This window comes from Alosa alosa, chromosome 11 (genome assembly GCF_017589495.1).
Source record: "Alosa alosa isolate M-15738 ecotype Scorff River chromosome 11, AALO_Geno_1.1, whole genome shotgun sequence".
Taxonomy (NCBI): domain Eukaryota; kingdom Metazoa; phylum Chordata; class Actinopteri; order Clupeiformes; family Clupeidae; genus Alosa; species Alosa alosa.
In genome coordinates, this window is record NC_063199.1 from 2418596 (window position 1) to 2440715 (window position 22120).

The 22120-nt window shown below is 39.4% G+C and overlaps 1 protein-coding gene across 1 annotated transcript; it reads right to left on the bottom strand.

The window, feature by feature from the left end:
• Positions 1-1149: 1149 nt before the first annotated feature.
• On the bottom strand, positions 1150-21971 carry dyrk4 (dual-specificity tyrosine-(Y)-phosphorylation regulated kinase 4). Its single transcript, XM_048257145.1, has 13 exons — positions 21854-21971; positions 21041-21114; positions 19037-19186; positions 18809-18953; positions 17351-17514; positions 17111-17247; positions 9982-10120; positions 9787-9868; positions 9480-9652; positions 8848-8908; positions 6311-6440; positions 6022-6155; positions 1150-1433 (listed from the first exon to the last, which is right to left on the bottom strand). Exons 2-13 carry the CDS (start codon positions 21068-21070, stop codon positions 1408-1410), a joined length of 1371 nt encoding a protein of 456 aa, XP_048113102.1. The 5' UTR covers positions 21071-21114; positions 21854-21971; the 3' UTR covers positions 1150-1407.
• Between the last annotated feature and the right edge of the window lie 149 nt (positions 21972-22120).

Sequence of the window (22120 nt, forward strand, 5' to 3'; positions counted from 1 at the left end):
TTTTACTGATACAGATACTGATGCCCAAACATGGCCTGAAATATAAGGCATTTATGAGAGTGTAAACTTTAAAAACTGATTTAAAAATGAATTTATGGTTTGGGCACATAACACCGTTCTGCCCCTGAAGACAAACAAGCTATGTGGTGCTATAAAGACAATAATAAACAATCATTTATTCTCGTTAATTAGGCTACTAAATATCCAAATATTTCTTATTTTCAAAAACTGTGTTTTGTCGTCAAGTAGTCGCCCCCATTTGAAAAATCGCTACAGCTATTTGGAATAACGCATTGTCGTCAATACTATACAAGTTGTGTTCTACAAATTTATTTTATGCACTTGTGAAACTGCCATACAACTCTGTTCGTAAAACAGGTATGTATTTTTCAGGTAAACAAAGAATATAAAGCAGAAGGTGTTTCAAGGAGTTTGTGGAGGAGGACAGAGCGATGGAACACACACACACACACACACACACACAAACACTCTCTCTCTCTCTACCCTCTTTCAATAAAAAAGCAGTTTGTACAATTAAAATTCAAGAGCCACTGTGTTCTCATTTTAAAGTGAAATAATTTAAATTGTGTACTTCTTTTCACCAGTAAATTGCAAATTAACACAAGTAAAACTGAAAGTACCAGTAATGTCACAAAACGTTCTGACAACGAAAAACAGCGCTACATCAAGTCGAATGAGCCTATTATAAATGCGGCGTCATTGAAAATAAGCTCATTTAATTTGATGCAGCGCTGTGCAGATCTGACTTGACTTGATGCATGCTGGGATGAACGCAATGCATGCTGGTTATAAATGTTGTCGACGTCCTACTGTGGGACAGGCAGTCCATGTTGTCACCATGTCGCATGACCTTAATATCTTGCGGGGAGCAAGATCCCTTTAGCCAGTTTGTGCAGTTGCTCCCAGAATCTCCCTGTGATGAATATGACAAGTTTCTCATGCTGCTTCCTTATTTTGGAATGTGTGAAAATGAACAAAAATCAAAGGAATACCTTCTTAAGCTATGTGTGATTTCTGCGACAGTGGTACTGAAAACATTTTGACATTCTGTTATTTTATGCTGTTGGGTATACAGATGACACACATGTAGAGAAAACAATTATCTACTGATTGTACTGTATGTGCTACAATACAGACCTGTAAATGTAGGCTATGACAATAATGATTTATTAACACATCATCATAGTAATTTATTTTGTCAGTCATCATGTTCATTTTAATGAATAGGAAGAGAATTTAAACTGTATTCAATACAAACAAAATTCTGCATTATTTCCCACGATGTCTGAGTCAGGTTAGGTAGACTGCAGCCGTCCGGGCAGGCGGCTGTCTTTTCTAGCTCCTCCCGGCTGACACTGGCAGTCATTGACGTTTGAAGTCAGACAGTCAGCCGCAGTTCATCCTGAATGAGCCTATTGATAGCAATGGAGAGGAGTTGACATAGGCTAATGGTGCATTCATGGCACTTTGGAATGACAAGGACCACCCCGTGGCTACTTTGTTTTTCCCACAGCAAGTGTTCATGTGCTTTGCCGTCGGAATGTGTGACAAACACAGATGCCACAACAAAGGTTAAAACATACACTCACTAATCCTAAATAAACAACTGTATTTGCTTAAAATATAGTGTAAGATGCTTGTGAAAGAAAGATATGCAGCTTTCAAGTGACAAAAACGGCAAATTCACATTAAGTTCACATTAAAACTGTTGGACATGGACTACAAACGAACTACAACGTGACAACAAAAGTGATGACGAGCCCCTAACTGGGCAACTCTGTTAGCAAAATCTAGCCCCAGTTTCCGACCTCTGACTCACACATTACGTGACGTGTGATGAATGATGATGTTTTCACTGGCAAGTCACCCCGCTCACGATCTGTTTGATCTACTGCCCTCTGGGAAGAGGTACAGAAGCCTGCGCTCCCGCACTACCAGACTCACCAACAGCTTCATACACCAAGCTGTAAGGATGCTGAACTCTCTCCCTCCTCTCCCCCCTCCACCCTCAGCTACATAACATCCTGGACATTGGACCCACAATGGCCGCCTGCACTACTCCACTTGCACACTTGAACACTTGCACACTTGTACACTTTACAACTTGGTGTTGTTGTCCTGAAAACACAACACTTCTGCTGCTCTTACATAACTTGCACCACTATGCCACTTTCTTTATTACTTAGGTCAAACAGAACTACCCAAGCCTTTTATTGGCCTGACTTTGCACTAGTATTTTATTGACTGTCTATGCACAATTTCAACCAAATTTTGCTGCTCTTATTTTTTCATTATTATATGTGCCCTCTTATTTACTTATTTACTTACTTTTTTGTTTACTTGAATGTTATGTTTGTCTGTGGACTTAAATTGGTAAAATATATCTTGTCTTCACCGTGGGATAGTGAGAAACGTAATTTCGATCTCTTTGTATGTCTGGAACATGTGAAGAAATTGACAATAAAGCTGACTTTGACTTTGACTTTTTTGACTTTGATATTCCATTCATAACTTGCTGACCAATCACAGCTCAGGAGAAGCACTAGGCTACTAGCAAGTAAACTTGCCACGTCATCCATTCATTTCCTAGCCAGTCACAGTCGATTCAGTTGCATTGTCTACGTCTCCCATTCATCAATTAGCTTACTACAAACCAATAGGAAGTGCATGCACTTCCTATTGTATCTAACCAGAGAATGTCTAATAAGGGGAGAACTTCCACTTCTGGTTTCTGAACTGGTTGCAGTTCCTTCTGGTTTCACATGAGGGCGCTCGCCGGATAGTGTAGAATGAATGGAGGTCTATGGAGTTGTACCCCTCAAAATCCAGTAATTTGAATGTTGCGTTCAAAAGGGGAGGCAAAGAAAATACACACTATTGAGTATTATATATTTTTAAAGCCACTTAATTAATAAAAAGCCTTTCAAACGTGTCAATGACGTCATTCATTAGCACAATGCTAGCGTGTTATGGGCAACAACGACCCAACCTCTAAGAAATCAAAAGGACATAAGTACCCGTTCATCTATAATCCATATTGAACTTGCATAAACTGCAATAGAATCTGTGATTCTTCCACGGCAATCAGGTGAAAGAGACAAATTTAGCTCCATAGACCCCCATTCATTTTGCACTCATCAGTGATCGCCCCTAGTGGAATTCTGGTGGAACTGCAACCAAATTCGGTACAATGGAGTTTACAGATTTTTCTGAATGCTTTGATTCTTATAGCACAATTTCTAAAACTATTAATACTTATAGAAAAACCACTCAATGAATTTGCAAAACTTAAAGCACAAACACTGCTTTGCACTCAGTTTGCAATTTTGTAACACACACTTTGCAAAACTGTCCACTGCACAGCACTCTTTTTGCGGAACTGTAAACACAACTCACTGCTTTACACTCAATTTCCAAATGATCAACACACTCCTAGCAAAACTATACACATGTATGGCTATTATTTACACTTTCTGGAAATTGGTAAATTTTCAGTAATTTTTGGTAAAAATTACTGGAAAAGTAAATTTCAATAAGTTGTAAAAGATGATGGACAGGTCTTTCCGTTAGGTTAGGGAATTTATTGAAGATGTTTCTGATCTAAAGTGAATAGATGGTATTATTGGGGACTGCCATATGCCAAATTTTCTCCAGGAAATTATAGATATCCTTTATGTTGCTGGGATGGTGGATGGAAAGTGGTTGCAGAATGCTGTCAATATACATGGAGATGTTACGATGAACTGCTGCAGTCTGTGACAATGGGACGGCCAGGAGGAATCTCAAAGGGAACCATCCATCTCTGGAGGTTTATGGACTTTGGGTAGGAGATAGAATTTCCTGGGGTGGATCTGAGCCAGGAAGGAGGTTTCGCAGTTTTGTTTTGATGTAGTGATTGTGGTAAAGGGAATTGATACTGTGAATTTTGAATTGGGTCTGTAATTGATTGGGCTGATCTAATGGTTTATAGTATTTGGTATTGCTAAGTTGTCTATTGTCTTCAAACAAATACTGCTGTGCACCCATGATTACGATCTTAGAACCCTTGTCCGCCGGTTTAATAATTATGTTATTTTTGTTTTTGGCTTATTGGATGTTGCGTTAATGCAGATCATTTTTGATCCATGTGCCCGAATGTTTATGTCACGGCTGGAAAATTAACGAGCGACATCATTGCGTTGTAATCGATTATGGTAGGCCACTGCATCGATGCAGCATCGGCCATGTCCGCATCGTGATGCATTGATTATCTGATTAATTCCAACACCTCTAGTTCAACATTTATTATGGGCATGTCATGTTGAGCAGGAAACCTGAAAATTGGCCTAAAATTGCTTGTTAAAGTCACAAAAAGACATTTTCAACTTGACAACCACCCTAGAACTTTACGAGTCCTTTCTAACTGAAAAAAACAGGTTGTCAGCTTGTACCCACACATGTCCACAAAAGTCTTAATGGAAGCCCTTTTCAGAATCGACCCCCTAACTATACCGAAGTTCGAACACAAAAATGAAAAAAAGACGCGAAACAACCTGTATGTGGTTGCTTTTGTATAGGCCGAACAAAGAGGCATCTCAAAGACAGAATCTCAGAACATAAGAATGCTATTAAAAAGGCAAATTTTGACTTCCCAATGGCCAAACATTTTTTATAATGCACATAACAGCAACCCTGAAGGTCTGAATGGTTGAAGGTCTAGAGACAATTAAAAAGAACATTATGGGTGGCTTATGGGTGGTAACTTTTTATATATACAATTTACAGACCATGACATATCCAGGACTAAATGAAGAAATTGACTTCAGTCCCTTTCTGTAATTGTTCTTTTGTTTACATAATGGGGTTCTGATTCTTGTATTCATTGGTGCCCTAGCCTTAGGGATATGGCCACCTAGTGGCCTTTTCTTGTATTGTTTACCTGAGAATTCATTTCCTCTTTACCTCTGTGCTATAGAGGTGTTTGTGATTAGTTAACCCTTTAAGAGAAAATGGTTTGCTTGAGCAGCATACCCTGAAGAAGGCTATTTGTGCCGCTACGCGTGGGTTGCTGCCCAGTTTATGTTTTTAAATGTGACATAGCCATGTAAAATAAAGGCTTTTTATAAATTTTTGGATACGAAGAGTGCCTTGGATTTCCTCCTTTTTCAAACGACCTGTAGCCTCGTTTTGGTTTACAATGGCCACTGCCTGAATAAGGCGAATACGGCTCTGGACAGATGGCGAATGTGGAATGACGTGCTGATGGTGGGCTGAGCTTAGCATTGAGCTCTGCCCCACAATGAGCCCAGACCTATCTGCAAGCTGCAGCCAGGGGTACCTGGATTCCCCCATTCCCCTTTGACCCTTTTACAAGTGACTACCCTCATCAACCCCCTTCTAACTTATCTATGAAAAAGGACAGATGTTCAGCGATAAAGGTTCATACATTTGCCGGAAATCCCGTAGTGTAAAAGGGGCTTATGAGTGCACCTGCCTAATACTGTAGGCTAGGCTACTCAACCAATGAATCAGAAATTGTCACTCCTAACACAGGAAAGTGACTTTGTTAAAGGTGCTCTAAGCGTTGTTATGCGGTTTCTAAGCTAAAACATTTTTTGTCACATACAGTAAACATCACCTCACCATCCACTTTCTGTGTCCTGAATACACTGTAAAAACCGCAATCTCTGTGGACAGCCCAGGCTCCAAAAATGGCAACAAAAACAACCTAGTCCAGCCTGGACCATAAAACGTTCCAGCCAATCACCGACAAGATGTGCATTTACAAGAGTTTCAATTGCATGGGAGGGAGGAGAAGGGAGTACCGAGCTTTCTCCCTGTTTTGTTTGAATGTCAACAGAAGTGACGTTACCCAACATCGCTTAGAGCACCTTTAAGGAAGGACCCGCCTTGACAAGTGTTTACACTTGAAATCAGTTTTTGTGTAGCAGCACTTTTCACATACGTACATTCACATGCATTATGTACAAATACGGGCCAATTGAATACATTTCATGCTACCTTTCTTGGTCTGGTCTGGTGTGTCAGCAGGTTTTCTGTCTGGCTGAATTTTAATGCCAGTCTTTTGAAAACTCTCCTGAATCCACTCATGCTGCATGGCCTCATCAGGTGTCATGCGCTCACTCGGGTCCCACCTAGATGGTAATTGGAGGTAATACAATTATCATCAAAGAATAGCTTTTTTATTGGCATTGTTTTTTGTGGTATTAATGGTATGAAGTGGTGGTTTTATTCCACTTCAGGCACACCTAACATAACAGGGATAGGGGAGATGAATCAGTATACCTACATAAGACAGCCCTTAAGGAAGTCCAAGAAAAGAGTATCATTTGTCCTCAAAACACTAGCCAGGTGTTTTGAGTTAGGATGATGTACTTTCCCCTTGCTGTTAGTAATATTCTTGAGGTTTCCCTTGGAACCTGAATAAAGATGACATGTAAAGATGACATACAGGTGCATCTCAAAAAATGTCACTTGTCAGTGTGTGTGTGTGTGTGTGTGTGTGTGTGTGTGTCATCCTTGGTGGGTCTACATGCCCACCAAATTTCGTGCAGCCCAGTGGTTCAATGTCTCGGAAATCGTTGACCCAAATTTACTGAAGAAAAAAAATATATAAATAATATATAAAAAAACTCTGCTAGCACGGCATTCATAATTATCAAATGGGTAGGCTATAAAAGACTGGGGAGTAATTTTTGTTACTTTATGGCATGAGAAAAATGAATTGCTTGTCATTAGGTTTAGAATTTTCCAAAAGATTTGATTGACTGGATTGAAAGACTGAACAAACATTTTGATATCAAGAACTTTTCCAAAGGTCTCTAAACGAAATCACTAGGCAAATTAATAGAGATCTATACAAATATGTCACCCTTAAACTTAGCTACTAAGCCAATCACAATGGTTGATGTGGTGTAGCTGTGGCTTTTGCTAAATTTTGAGTGCCAGGGGGGAAAGGGTGTCTGGATTACCTTTCACAAATTAGGAGTCTACTAACACATGTTATGAAAAGTCAGTTTGACACATCAACAACAGTGACAAGATAGGTTAGAGGGTAGAACTGAATATATGACTTCATTCAGGATACTGCAACACACACGTTAACGTTACACACAGATTATTAGTCCATGCTGCATTTCACTGAACTTGGCAACTAGTTTGTTGCCACTGTAGAAGTGACGCTACTTACCCTACCTGGAGAAAGCTACCAGACGCTCTGTTGATGTGTTGATAGCAGTGGTCCCTAAAATACGGCCCGCAGGCCGGATACGGTCCGTCACCTCATTTTGGGTGGCCCCCCAAAACATGTCTGATATAGCATCTGGCACGTACGGGAGCACGACATGTCAAACTATAACCTCCGTAATTTCCCCCATTCATTCTCTGTGGCGAGTCTTAACAGTACGCGTGTAATACTCTTTTTGTCCACTGATGGCGCTGTTTCACGTTTACCATCGAAAACGGAATGAAATGTAGGCCTATACCTGCAAACAATGTAAGAGGCCTATGCTGACTGCATCAGTGCTCAAAGTATTCTAAAAGTTTATCAATTAATTGTTAATAACTAACTAACTTCTATTCAAGTCATATTTCTGGGACTTATTCACTCGTTCAAATGTTCATCCAAATTCACAAAGTTCTCATCAGGTGAGTGAAAGTTAGAATGGTGGTCATTCCAGATGTTTTTGCCAGCATTTCATAAAACTCTCATAGTTTGAGAACTTTAAATTATTTGTAGGATATTGCTTGTTCACAACTTGAGCTGTGTATGCAAAGACACAGAGTTCAGAGTTCACACATTTTAAAGGTAAACTATACAGTATTGGCAATTTCCTTACTGTTTTCTCGGTTTTTGCCATAGGTTTTTGCTTCTTTTTCGCTGGCTCTGTCATGACGAATGTCTAAGAAACTCCATCGCTACCTTTTTCTAGCCGGTGCCTGGTGTGTAAGTGTATTTGAATGCAGTAAAGCAATTCGTTACACTCGTTATACTTCCTGACACTGAGGTCGTCGGCCCGCCGGCCCACAGTTGCAAGGGTGGGTTTTCCGCTCACAGGCGCTAGGGGGAAGCGAGACGGCCACCATTCAACCCGAAAAAAGTCATATAACCATTCCAATGACTCTGAAGCTGTTAAATGAAGGTAAGTTAAGCTAAAAAACTTGCATATTAAGCTAAAAATAATAGTGTACCTTTAAATAAAATATACTTTTGGGACTCCCTGCTAATACTTTTGGGAATGCTAAAGTCTTTTTATTATTTTTTAGTATTATTTCATTTGAGCTACATTTTACATGGCATGATGGCAATATAAACACAGCTAACAATGGTATTAAATTGCAGTAGCCTATGATTAAATGAATTGGAATATTCAACTAAGGTAGACTGTTGTTGTTCACAGCACTAAGCTATTTATGGTTACTGATATACTCTGATATACTGATATACTCTGGCCCTCTCTTAGAGCCAGGCATAGTGAGCAGGCCCTCGGAAGAAAAAGTTTGGGGACCACTGTGTTATAGCGAATTAGGGTCGGTCTTATGATTTTGAAAGCAACATATTTGTAACGTTAGGTCTTCTGCTGCAGCTTTGCTTAGCAGAAACCGATTTGTCATTTTAAAATCGGCCATCGACCCTGCATACAGTACATTTAAACGGATGTAGGGGTTTGCCTATCGATACACTCACATTTTTAATGTTCGGTTACCAATACATTACATATCAGTGAATCTTTAGACCCCTAATACATACATATATATATATATATATATATATATATATATATATATATATATATATATATGGGATACTGGGTGATATCATCTTACCAAAGAATACTCTCCGTCTGGATGCAGTCTGTATAAAGTAATCGGGAGGCAGTCCTAACACCTAAGACAAAACAGAGAAGATAAAAAAATGTTTTATTTTGTTGTGTATTTTGCTACTTTTTTGGTCTATGCACACCTGAGCTGATGAATTAAAACATGTAGCTACTATTCTAATTCTAAAAATAGATATACACTATCGTTCAGAAATTTTGGGACATTTTGAAAGATGTCTTTGTTTTTGAGGGAAAAGCTCATTTTTGGCCGGAAATACAATGTAGATATTGTTCATGTTGCATATCTACATAAGCGTATAGAGGTTCATTATCAGAAACCATCTGTCCTGTCCAATGAATGGCACGTTGTGTTTTAAGTCTACTACTAATCATTCTCTAGTTTGCCCATGATCGCTTCAGTGCTGGCTTGATAGCTGCCCGTGGTCCTGGGATGCTGACACCCTCTATGGATAAGGAGTCATATGAGTTTAGAGCTAGTGAACGGAGGAGAAAGGGGAGGAGATGGGAGTGTAACCCTACCTATACCTTTGAATGGCATTGTAAAAAAGAAAGAATGACACATAATGGATATAAACACATCAATACAACTACACTCGTATACATACTTATCAATATTACCTCAGCAATGCATGCAATTTGCTCCATTTCACTCTCTCCTGGAAAAAGGGGGTAACCAGTATAGAGCTCTGCAAGGATACAGCCCAGACTCCACATATCAATAGCCATGCTGTAAGGGTGCCCAAGGAGCACTTCCGGGGAGCGGTAAAAGCGGCTTTGGATGTAGGTGGACACTATGGGGAATGGAAAAAACTAATGTACACATTTACAATAGATAAACAAGTTAAGGAAACCTGACACTTGAATTCAACCAAAAATGTGCTGATATATATATATATATATATATATATATATTAGTGTCTTCTACCTCTTTGCTGTTCATAGCAACTGGATCCAAAGTCAACCACTTTAATATTTCCCTGGCTCTTTGGACACAAAAGGATGTTCTCCTTTTTTGCATTAAAAGAGGAAAACGTCATAACAAAGATAAACATTAATATCAATATACAGTATATCAATATTTTATATACAAATATTTACATCTCATAAAGTCATAGCATACCGGTTTAAGGTCACAGTGGATGATTTTCTCTCTTTGTAACATCTGCAGACACTTAAGTAAGGAGCGAGCTATGCGACGAATCAGTGCCAAACTGAAGCCATGAAAATTATTCTTCTTAATTAGTTCATACAGGTTCACTCTGTTCCAAACACATCAAGAGAAATCACAGTAGTTCAGACAAAAAAAGTACCGTATAGCGGTATAATATATGACCGTCGCTCAGTCCTGCACATTCTCTCCTTAAAAATAAATCATGTTTGTTCATTTGTCTCCATCTCCTGCTCCATCCCCTACTTGTGCGTGCATGCGTGTGTGTGTGTTTGCGTGTGTGTTTGTGTGTTTGTTTATGTGTGTGTGTGTTTGTGTCTTTATGTGTGTGTGTGTGTGCGTGTGCCTGCATGTGTGTCTTTATGTGTGTGTGTGTATGTGCGTGTGGGTGTGTGTTTATGTGTGTGTGTGCGCAGGCGCGCCTGCAGGTGTTTGTCCGTACACACTGTGCATACCATCGGGCTACTCAACAACGAGAGAAAATGTCCCTTGTGTGTGTGTGTGTATTCACACCAAATTGGCCCACCATACCTTCTCAACTATGCACAGTATCCCATTAGCTGCATGCCATCAGGCTATTTACAATTTTCTATTACATAAAGTTAGTGAACACGTTATAGCAACTAGGCTACTTGTTGTTTTCTTTTACTTGGCTATCTATATATGGTTATCAGCACACAATGTTGAGCTATTTCACTAACTCAATACTCATCATGAATATCACAAGTTTAAACAACGAAAACAGAAAGGATGGATGCAGCAAAGCTAGAGGAGTTATTCCAGATGGGCAAGAACAAGGTAGGCAATTTCTTGTCAGAACGATAGACTGCATTACAGCTGTTTAAAGCCAGACGTCACGGTATGCTAGAACAAAACTAAAGGTAACTTTAGCCTGTATAGGGCTGTATCAAGTTGTCCAAATGAATAGTTCATTGTAGACGTTGTTGTTGTATTATTGCATGTTTAGATAGCCTACAACTGAACGTATGCAAAATGGAAAGTAGCCTAATGTATTAGCTTTGATTCGCTATGCTGCATGGGCAATAGACGCATATACTGTAGTAAATTAGACCTATATGAAGTATTCAAATTATTGTTTAAAATAGTAGACGTTTGAAAAAATATTGAAGGGAATCAGGGGACCCAGTTCAGTAGCTATGTCTTTGGCAAGTAGCCTACTACAGACACACAGGTGAAGAACAGTCAGCCTCAGCCAGTAGGTTACTAGCACAACCAGACCCTTGCAAAAAAATAACTGCATTACTTCAAGTGTCAAACTGCAGATTTCTGAGTATCAAAACCACAGTTTTGGAGGAAATATTTACAGTTCTTATGCAGGGAATGCAGGATTTTGGACACAAAAAACTGCATTGTACTGCATAGTACTGTAATTTAGTACAGAATGCAGTACTTGAAAAATACTAGGCTACTGCACTGTAGCTACTATAACTGAACATACTTCGAAAAAACTGCAGTTACATAAGGGGATATGTACAGCAAGCATCAAAAGCAAACAGCCAAGACCCTAAAACTGGGCATTTATAGCTGTGAAGGTCCTTTATGGGGAAAGACTCTATATTTGGTAACTTCCGTAGACATCCATAATGGGATGGGATGATTGTATTGGGAGCACTGAGGTGTCAGAAAATATAAAATAGCAAGCCTCAGAAATCTTGTTGCGTTGATATTTCCACCAATCTGCGGGATTTGTATCCAAGGGAGACAGGCTATCTTTGAGGTAAACTGATTTTGAATCAGATAGACCAAGAGAGTCTATAAATCCCTCACTCACAGCAAATACACTTTTGATGTTTAGGTTTCTATGTGGCTCAATTTAATGAGAATTCATGTTAGCACAAAATAGACATGAACCTGATTACAACCAATACCCAGTCTATTAGACAAACCTCCCTTCCAATGTGTTAAGAAACATGCTAGTGAGCGAGCTAGCACCCTGGGGTTTTAGCTTGATTGCTCGCACACTCCCAACCTGAGGTGTTGCAGTTTGCGGGTTTGAGCTCGGGCGAGTGAAGGGCTGAACCATGCAGTCAACACAATGCAGGTTGCATTATTGCTGAATTAATGCATAATGCCTATTTGTAGTGTTTACATGCTACCTTACTCATATTCATGTGTTGCATATGTTAACCAAACAAATATAAAAGTAAGTATTCCAGTCTTCAGGTAAGTATTCCAGTCTTCAGGTAAGTATTCCAGTCTTCAGGTAAGTATTCCAGTCTTCAGGTAAGTATTCCAGTCTTCAGGTAAGTATTCCAGTCTTCAGGTAAGTATTCCAGTCTTCAGGTAAGTATTCCAGTCTTCAGGTAAGTATTCCAGTCTTCAGGTAAGTATTCCAGTCTTCAGGTAAGTATTCCAGTCTTCAGGTAAGTATTCCAGTCTTCAGGTAAGTATTCCAGTCTTCAGGTAAGTATTCCAGTCTTCAGGTAAGTATTCCAGTCTTCAGGTAAGTATTCCAGTCTTCAGGTAAGTATTCCAGTCTTCAGGTAAGTATTCCAGTCTTCAGGTAAGTATTCCAGTCTTCAGGTAAGTATTCCAGTCTTCAGGTAAGTATTCCAGTCTTCAGGTAAGTATTCCAGTCTTCAGGTAAGTATTCCAGTCTTCAGGTAAGTATTCCAGTCTTCAGGTAAGTATTCCAGTCTTCAGGTAAGTATTCCAGTCTTCAGGTAAGTATTCCAGTCTTCAGGTAAGTATTCCAGTCTTCAGGTAAGTATTCCAGTCTTCAGGTAAGTATTCCAGTCTTCAGGTAAGTATTCCAGTCTTCAGGTAAGTATTCCAGTCTTCAGGTAAGTATTCCAGTCTTCAGGTAAGTATTCCAGTCTTCAGGTAAGTATTCCAGTCTTCAGGTAAGTATTCCAGTCTTCAGGTAAGTATTCCAGTCTTCAGGTAAGTATTCCAGTCTTCAGGTAAGTATTCCAGTCTTCAGGTAAGTATTCCAGTCTTCAGGTAAGTATTCCAGTCTTCAGGTAAGTATTCCAGTCTTCAGGTAAGTATTCCAGTCTTCAGGTAAGTATTCCAGTCTTCAGGTAAGTATTCCAGTCTTCAGGTAAGTATTCCAGTCTTCAGGTAAGTATTCCAGTCTTCAGGTAAGTATTCCAGTCTTCAGGTAAGTATTCCAGTCTTCAGGTAAGTATTCCAGTCTTCAGGTAAGTATTCCAGTCTTCAGGTAAGTATTCCAGTCTTCAGGTAAGTATTCCAGTCTTCAGGTAAGTATTCCAGTCTTCAGGTAAGTATTCCAGTCTTCAGGTAAGTATTCCAGTCTTCAGGTAAGTATTCCAGTCTTCAGGTAAGTATTCCAGTCTTCAGGTAAGTATTCCAGTCTTCAGGTAAGTATTCCAGTCTTCAGGTAAGTATTCCAGTCTTCAGGTAAGTATTCCAGTCTTCAGGTAAGTATTCCAGTCTTCAGGTAAGTATTCCAGTCTTCAGGTAAGTATTCCAGTCTTCAGGTAAGTATTCCAGTCTTCAGGTAAGTATTCCAGTCTTCAGGTAAGTATTCCAGTCTTCAGGTAAGTATTCCAGTCTTCAGGTAAGTATTCCAGTCTTCAGGTAAGTATTCCAGTCTTCAGGTAAGTATTCCAGTCTTCAGGTAAGTATTCCAGTCTTCAGGTAAGTATTCCAGTCTTCAGGTAAGTATTCCAGTCTTCAGGTAAGTATTCCAGTCTTCAGGTAAGTATTCCAGTCTTCAGGTAAGTATTCCAGTCTTCAGGTAAGTATTCCAGTCTTCAGGTAAGTATTCCAGTCTTCAGGTAAGTATTCCAGTCTTCAGGTAAGTATTCCAGTCTTCAGGTAAGTATTCCAGTCTTCAGGTAAGTATTCCAGTCTTCAGGTAAGTATTCCAGTCTTCAGGTAAGTATTCCAGTCTTCAGGTAAGTATTCCAGTCTTCAGGTAAGTATTCCAGTCTTCAGGTAAGTATTCCAGTCTTCAGGTAAGTATTCCAGTCTTCAGGTAAGTATTCCAGTCTTCAGGTAAGTATTCCAGTCTTCAGGTAAGTATTCCAGTCTTCAGGTAAGTATTCCAGTCTTCAGGTAAGTATTCCAGTCTTCAGGTAAGTATTCCAGTCTTCAGGTAAGTATTCCAGTCTTCAGGTAAGTATTCCAGTCTTCAGGTAAGTATTCCAGTCTTCAGGTAAGTATTCCAGTCTTCAGGTAAGTATTCCAGTCTTCAGGTAAGTATTCCAGTCTTCAGGTAAGTATTCCAGTCTTCAGGTAAGTATTCCAGTCTTCAGGTAAGTATTCCAGTCTTCAGGTAAGTATTCCAGTCTTCAGGTAAGTATTCCAGTCTTCAGGTAAGTATTCCAGTCTTCAGGTAAGTATTCCAGTCTTCAGGTAAGTATTCCAGTCTTCAGGTAAGTATTCCAGTCTTCAGGTAAGTATTCCAGTCTTCAGGTAAGTATTCCAGTCTTCAGGTAAGTATTCCAGTCTTCAGGTAAGTATTCCAGTCTTCAGGTAAGTATTCCAGTCTTCAGGTAAGTATTCCAGTCTTCAGGTAAGTATTCCAGTCTTCAGGTAAGTATTCCAGTCTTCAGGTAAGTATTCCAGTCTTCAGGTAAGTATTCCAGTCTTCAGGTAAGTATTCCAGTCTTCAGGTAAGTATTCCAGTCTTCAGGTAAGTATTCCAGTCTTCAGGTAAGTATTCCAGTCTTCAGCGGTATGTATTCCAGTCTTCAGGTAAGTATTCCAGTCTTCAGGTAAGTATTCCAGTCTTCCAGTACTTCACGAAGTGCCACTTCGATGGTCTGTAGTTCCTCTGAGAGCACAAGTTGGAGCTTGTCTCCCAAACCCCACTCTGACACCAACTGTGTCTCTGGGCCTTAAAAAGCCCTTCAGCTCATCAGGCCCTGATCGGTCTCAGGTGTGTTGGGATATCGTGTGTTTGAGGGGTGGAGTTTCCAACTCCACCAGCAGATGGAGCCAAAGCTGTCCGTGACTGCAGCCATCTCAGGGGAATGTAGCGCCCCTCCAGAACGCAGCCTCTCGTGACATCACAGTGCGTGTATTGTTGCTAGGTTACGGGGACGCTGACGAGACACGCCGCTCCGTCTGGCATCATGTTTTTGTTTGTTTTTATGTAATGTTCGTAATTTTATGTAATGTTCTGTTTATTTTTTTGTATTTTTTGTCTAGTTAAATGTATTCTCTCTTTATTTGCGTTATTTTGGGTAGTTTTTGTGTTATTCTTAGTCCTTTATTTGCTGACAAGTCTGTTGATGCTGTGACGTTAAGTTAACTTAACGTTAAAGTCCATTGGGCTGAGGACCTAGCCAGGGCTAACGTTGGCGTTGGCTTTTGTCCTGGGCCTCTGGTGTACTCCATCCGTGAACGGCGCTGCGCTTCGGAAAGGGATTTCTCCGCTGCCGCGACCACTGGATTGACCTGCGAGCTGCCATGCTCTGCTGCCTGGAGTCTGGATTGAGTAGGCTAACGTTAACGTTAGAAGGAAGTTTGAAGAACTCTGACGACAGCGATCTCACTGAACAACAAACGGTCGCTGTCAATGTTCACCGAGTTGCTGATCTGTAGGATCACCTACGACTTCAGACTGTTTATTGCTTCCAGTGCTCTCCAGACTGCCAGGAAAATGTTAAATCCTCTGGGTTGGACACAGCTGTGTGCCTTCATCATTGCCCTTGGACTTTTCAGCCGGTTAACTAGATGCAACCAACTGGACTAAGTTTACATGAGTTTTCTTTTTAAAATGTCTTAATTATTTATTTTATTATTTGTTTTTGTTTGTTTGTTTGTTATCCGTCTTGAATGTTTCACATGTTGTATGTTTCAAGTGTGACGGCTACGCTGGCGATTATGCCGCTCCATTAGGCATTTTTGTTATTTGTTTGTTTGGGTCTTGTGTGTGAAGCACTTTTGTTGCACTTTGTGCATAGAAAAAATGTTCTTCATGTTTGTCTGTAAGCACTTTGTGCTCAATGCTTGAAAAGTGCACTGTACTGTTCTTCCTAGGCAACAACAACAACTTCTTCTTATTACAGTGCATGAAAATGCACTAGCATGCTAACAATGCTAAATATGTGACTTAGCTAACCTAACTAATCATTTTTAGCAGTTTTGCTAACTATGCTAACTAGCATGCTAACAATGCTAACATGCTAACTATGCTAACCATATGACTTAGCTAACCTAGAAAATGGCAAAATGCACTGTACTGTTCTTCCAAGGCAACAACATCAACAACTTATTATTATTCCGCTTACCACTTTTTCCGTACGCAATTTCTCTTGAACAGTCTAACTTAGAACTTCGTTCAAACTTTGTAACGTAGGTCTTCAAACGGACCAAGCTGCTATGTCTTTTCAACTTTGAAAGTTTTATGCTTTTTAAACTACTGTAAAACTTCAAATAAAAGCAGAGTCCCAAATAGACGCCTGTCTCTTTTACACACCTGGTGTGACTACAGGTTTGGATAAATAAAGGCCCTTCTCAAATAGAGGCCTGGTCTGCTATTGTTGTCTGTGCTTAAAGGACAATTCCGGCGCAAAATGAACCTACACGTGTACCGAGTTCGTCCGTTCTCTGGGATATGTTTTCATGCTAATCGAACGTGACCAGTTTTACCACAAACCGCTAATAAGCGTTTAACACTAGTCTTCGGGGACACGCAAAGTAAAAAGAAGCAACCAAAGCATTGAGAACGTTGTAAGTGTACAGCGGCGGTCATAATTAATTGCAACCCAGACTAAATATTACAAGGCCTTTAGGCTGGATTGTTAAACTTAGTTTATAATGAACTGCCGGTCAGAGAATAATTTCAAGACATATTTTTAAACATATCAGAAATGAAACACACTGGCATGATTTAACTGAAGAAGAGGACTCAATATGTAAGAAAATACTGTGATAATTATTCCACTTATCCTAATATAAACTGCACAGTAATTCTACAACGCTTTACCTGGTTAATTAATCTAAAATCAAATAATACTAATGTACACCAATGTGTGAGTGGTTATAATAATCAGTTCAAACAAAATACACTGCCCAGGGAGACATTCCTCGTTGCTGTTTACATTTACCTTTACATCATCCCAGATTGTTGAAAGCCCATTACCTTTTCTTGTTGCGGATAACTTTAATTGCAACTACTTCATTTGTTTTATGATCAAGACATCTCAAGACTTGGCCAAAGCATCCTTTCCCAATCATCTCCAGAACTTCAAAGCGGAATGCAATATGATCATGTGGAACCTGGGTCAATAAAAAATAAATAATGGTACTTATAGGGGCAACTGCTGCCATTAACATTAAAAGGGTAAGTGATTGCAAGAGCCATTGCAAGAACATGTCTTACCACAATGTAATTACCATGCCCATCATCATAGCCAGAATTCAGTGATGTCCCATGTGAGCCTTCAATCTTTTTGGTGTCCAGACCCAAGTACCATATCTCAGAATAGTCCATGATCTCCTTCAGTTCAAACTTTGTGAGATGACAGTGGAAATGTTTCAGTGTTTCTGTAAGTTAGAAGACGATACATTAGAATACTGGGGTTGTTTCTAGAAAGAGTCATTGGGTAACTTCTATCATAGTCTCAGTCAGTAGAATCGTTATTCAAGGATTTGAATATCTGTATCGCTGTGTGGGGCGGAAGCTGCACTGAATACAACAGGAAAGCCCTGCAGGGCATAGTGAACACAGCTGGAAGGATTATTGGTGCTTCACTCCCCTCCCTGAAAGACATTTACACCACCCACCTCACCCGCAAGGCGACCACAATTGTGAGTGATGCAAGTCACCCACTCACAATTTGTTTGATCCACTGCCCTCTGGGAAGAGGTACAGAAGCCTGCGCTCCCGCACCACCAGACTCACCAACAGCTTCATACACCAGGCTGTTAGGATGCTGAACTCTCTCCCCCCTCCACCCCCAGCTACATAACATCCTGGACTTTGAACCCACAATGGCTGCCTTGCACTACTCCACTTGCACTACTCCACATGTATACTTGCACACTTTGCACACTTTGCAACTTGTTGTTGTTGTCCTGTTGTCCTGAAAACACAACACACTTCTGCTGCTCTTACATAACTTGCACCACTATGCCACTTGCTTACTTAGGTCAAACAGAACTACCTCAGCCATTTATTTATTGGCCTGACTTTGCACTACTATATTGAGTGTCTATGCACAATTGCACAATTTCAACACAATTTTGCCGCTCTTATTTATTCATTGTATGTGCCTTCTTATTTACTTTTTATTGTTTACTTGAATGTTATGTTTGTCTGTGGACTTAATTGGTAAAATTATGTCTTCACCGTGGGATAGTGAGAAACATAATTTCGATCTCTTTGTATGTCATGTGAAGAAATTGACAATAAAGCAGACTTTGACTTTGACTTTGACTTTGATGTTTCCAACAATCAATCACAAACATGATCAGAAAGTTGGGTGGTTGGAACCACTGCTCAACAGTCAAGCATGGACATTTGCTGTCGTCAGCATTTCAACTGCATTAGTTTGACAATATTGACCCTCTATATCCTTACCTGAACGCTCTCCAACTGACTACATCATAGACAACAAACTCGTATTTACAGTAAAGTCAACTTCCATCACGTTTCTGTAGATGTTAAATAAATCACAACAAATCATTCACCTGATTTCTGCTTCATTGTGCTTCACAATGTGTCAATACATTATGACCGCGATTATTCTCATTACGTGATTTCCACAGCACAGTAGCCATTTGTAATCACTGAGCATATAGCCTCAATCGTTCATGGTCTGAGTCTGACAAAGTGTACCTGTGGGTGACATTGGTTGACTTTGTTTTTCATATGTCCTCTCTTTTTCATTCTTCTTCAAAACACATCCATTGGTTACAGAATCTAAAGGAGCCTCTATGGAGGAACTAAAAGTTGCAGTTTGTGAAGCCTTTTGGTCCCCCTCCTGTCAATCATACAAGGGAAAATAATGGGTTAAAATATTTAACAGTATCACATTGTGAAGGCCTTTGAAACACGTCAAATCACCTTATTTGTAAAGAAGCTCTTCTGCGTTTCTTGACTGATACTGTATGGTAAGATGACATCAGAGTGATGGAGAGGCCTCCCATTATCCACCACCATCTCCTTCACTGCGGCCTGCACTTGAGGTAGGATCCCAATCACTGTGTCCAATTGCTATACACAGCACATAAATGATGAATAAGAAGACATTCTTCAGAAAAAAAGGTAATTGAGTAAAGTTTGTCAAGACATAATCTGTCATAATTTCTAAATTAAACATAAAGCTGAAATAGAATTATAATACAAACTACGACTAGTTTAGAGCAACTGTTTTAGTTGTCACTGAACTGCAGTTGACATATCAATGAAACATCTTTTCAGCCTGATCTTTTATGCCTCCCTTTTGTGCTTTTAGATCAGGCATTTTGGTGGTTATAGTGGCTGAGGTTTAGACATTTGCTATGCACATGAAACTTTCAACATCAAATATGGCATACAAACAGATTGTACTGTCATGTGCTAATTGGAGGTGGGGTAGGTGGAAGTTGTCAGTATAGGTGGGTTTACATGGACAGTTTTTTTGTCATTCGGATTAAACTATTCCGATTGAAAAGTCTGTGCCATCTGTGGGGTACGTTCTATTCCGTTCAGGTGCTCTCATGCACTTTAGAATCTTTGATCGGAAAAAAGCCGTTGTTGCCTATCAGCAGGCAATCCGATTGACATGGCTATTCAATCAGAATAGGAACGGACTACACCACCTCTTTCATTCCGATTGAAATTCTAATCGGATCAGGCATTTTTATTCCAATGGAGGTGTTTATATAGTGTTTCTATTCCGACTCAGCTGTTATTGTGTTTCTAATCATATTAAAAGTGTCCATGTAAACATGGCTACTATAGGCTAGTTTGTGCACACGTGTGGACCACATGCAGTCGAACAAATCCAAGTCCAGATACATGACCATGCAATCCCTCAAATACCCAAATGTGATTACAATGAATGGTTGTTTCTCTGTTAAAAGCACTTCAAACCACCGAACTGGATTTTTAAAAATTATTATTTAAGTATTTTTTTGGGCTTTTGGCTTTAATTCATAGAGGACAGTGAATGATGACAGAGAGCGACTGAGAGAGAGAGATGGGAAATGACCATGTGTTGGATTCAAACCTTGGTTCCATGGACACTTTGACCTGAACATGGTACGAATGCCGCAGGCGCTTGTGCCACATCTCCCCACGTGGAATTTTAATGTTATACTGCTACATTAGATATAGAATTAGTGAAACAAACTAGCCTTAGTTCATGTCAACTCTGTAATACTGTGCAAGGTTTTTGGTTGTTTAGTTGATTAATTTGTCTCATTCTTTTATTTTCTCATGTCTAATTATTTGTGTGATTTTCATATTGTCTATTCTTAGATGTGGAATATTAAATATAATATTTCAGATGAAATATGAAATATCATAATTCAGATGTTTAGACATTCTTTTTGAAACAGTGAAGTATACAGTGAGACCTTAACATTCTGTAAAAGAGAGAAAAAAACAAAGTAGCAAATAACAATGCAGATCAAAGACCTAAAGGCAGCTCAGAACTGGCAAAGACCAGTGTCATTTTGGGATTACATTAAAGAATTAAACAGCCTAAATCCACTGGAGAACTGTGGCAAGTGCTGAAAGTTTGTAATAAAGATTGATTTGATTGTTGTTGTTGGTTTTTTTGCTATGCTTTGTAACAAATGTTTTTGAAAACATCCTTTTCATTTTTTTTCACAAGTTCTGTAAGTACTGACACACTGGCAACATGTCACAATGTACCTTAATTGTACCTTGATTGTTGTAAGTGGCTTTGGATAAAAGCATCAGCTAAATGATTAAATGTAACGCATTAATCAGGATTCTGTTGGATACTGTGGTCGTCTAAGAAACTCAATATAATAAACACAAGGAATAGGACCAGCACAGTTAACAGTTACTTACATATAAGCACAGAGGAGAACTTGATCTAAAATAGTCTTTTATTACCTGGGAATAGGGGTTTGGTGTCTGCTGCATGCTGTTAATGTGGTGGAGGTGTAAAGGTGGAAGGGCATCCAATTCTACAGAAAGAGGAAGATAAATTGTATAGCAAGAGCACACATAGTAGAGATAACACACAAATGTATCATTAGCTTTACTTAACCAGACGGGATTCCTAATGTGATTTGCTATCAGAGGTCAGTGTGTCAGACACATGAGTCACAGACACCATATGGAGCGATTAAAGTCCCTGCAGCAGATGGCTGCTAGGTCATACTTTGGAGCCGATTGCATTCAATGCAGCATAGGGTAGATTCTTGGTCTGTTTCTACTTTGTAAATGGTAAATTTAGTTTTATTTCCCATCTTATTAAGATCATGTTCGAGAACAACCTTCCAGAAACATCAAGATTGAACAACCTTCATGTAGGCCTACTAGAGCAGAAGGTCCTGTAAATTGTGTGTCAGCATTTTTTGATGAGGAATGCTAGCAAAAGGAAATCGTCTTGATTAAACACATACAAATAAAATACTGTATCAAATTATATTTGAACAGAAAATATATACTTTTAAAAATGCAAGTCCAAGTTATCAAAAATTCTAAAATACTCTGCAGAATGGAGAGAAATATGTTTTTGAATGTTCCTGTGGATCATTTTCACTAAAATGTGTTAATTTCCTTTGAGTGAAATTGTCAATAGCAACAAAGGAAAAAACATGTACCAGTACATTTTCCAAAATACTTAAAAAAAAAAAAAAAACACGCTAAGTGTTATAAAAACCATGCTAACCCCTAATAGTCAATTGGTTTTCACTCTACCTTGTTTTCAGGAAAAACGCTCCAGGAAATATGACTCTTTTATTCCAATGAGTTCAGGAGATAGATGCTCAGATCAAAGCAACTCTGTGTGAGATAGTAACTAGTACATCACTGACAGGTTAGCACAGCTGCTTAACGTTCTTAGAATGAGGAAGTCCTGTCATTAGCTGGAGATGAGGAAAGGAGAGAAGCAGGTGGTGTACTTACTCAATTAATTGGATAGGAAAATTCCCTATGAACCACCACCTGCCACAGCAGGCCTGGCTT

Bases quoted from the DNA above. Each gene is read 5' to 3' on its own strand.
- dyrk4 (XM_048257145.1), bottom strand. From the start codon at position 21,070: ATGCAGCAGACACCAAACCCCTATTCCCAG. The intron at 9,869-9,981 runs GTATGCTATGAC...AATGCAAAAAAG, and splicing joins TCCACTGTGACCTTAAACCG to GAGAACATCCTTTTGTGTCC. The intron at 6,156-6,310 runs GTAGGTATACTG...ATTACCATCTAG, and splicing joins TTCCTTAAGGGCTGTCTTAT to GTGGGACCCGAGTGAGCGCA.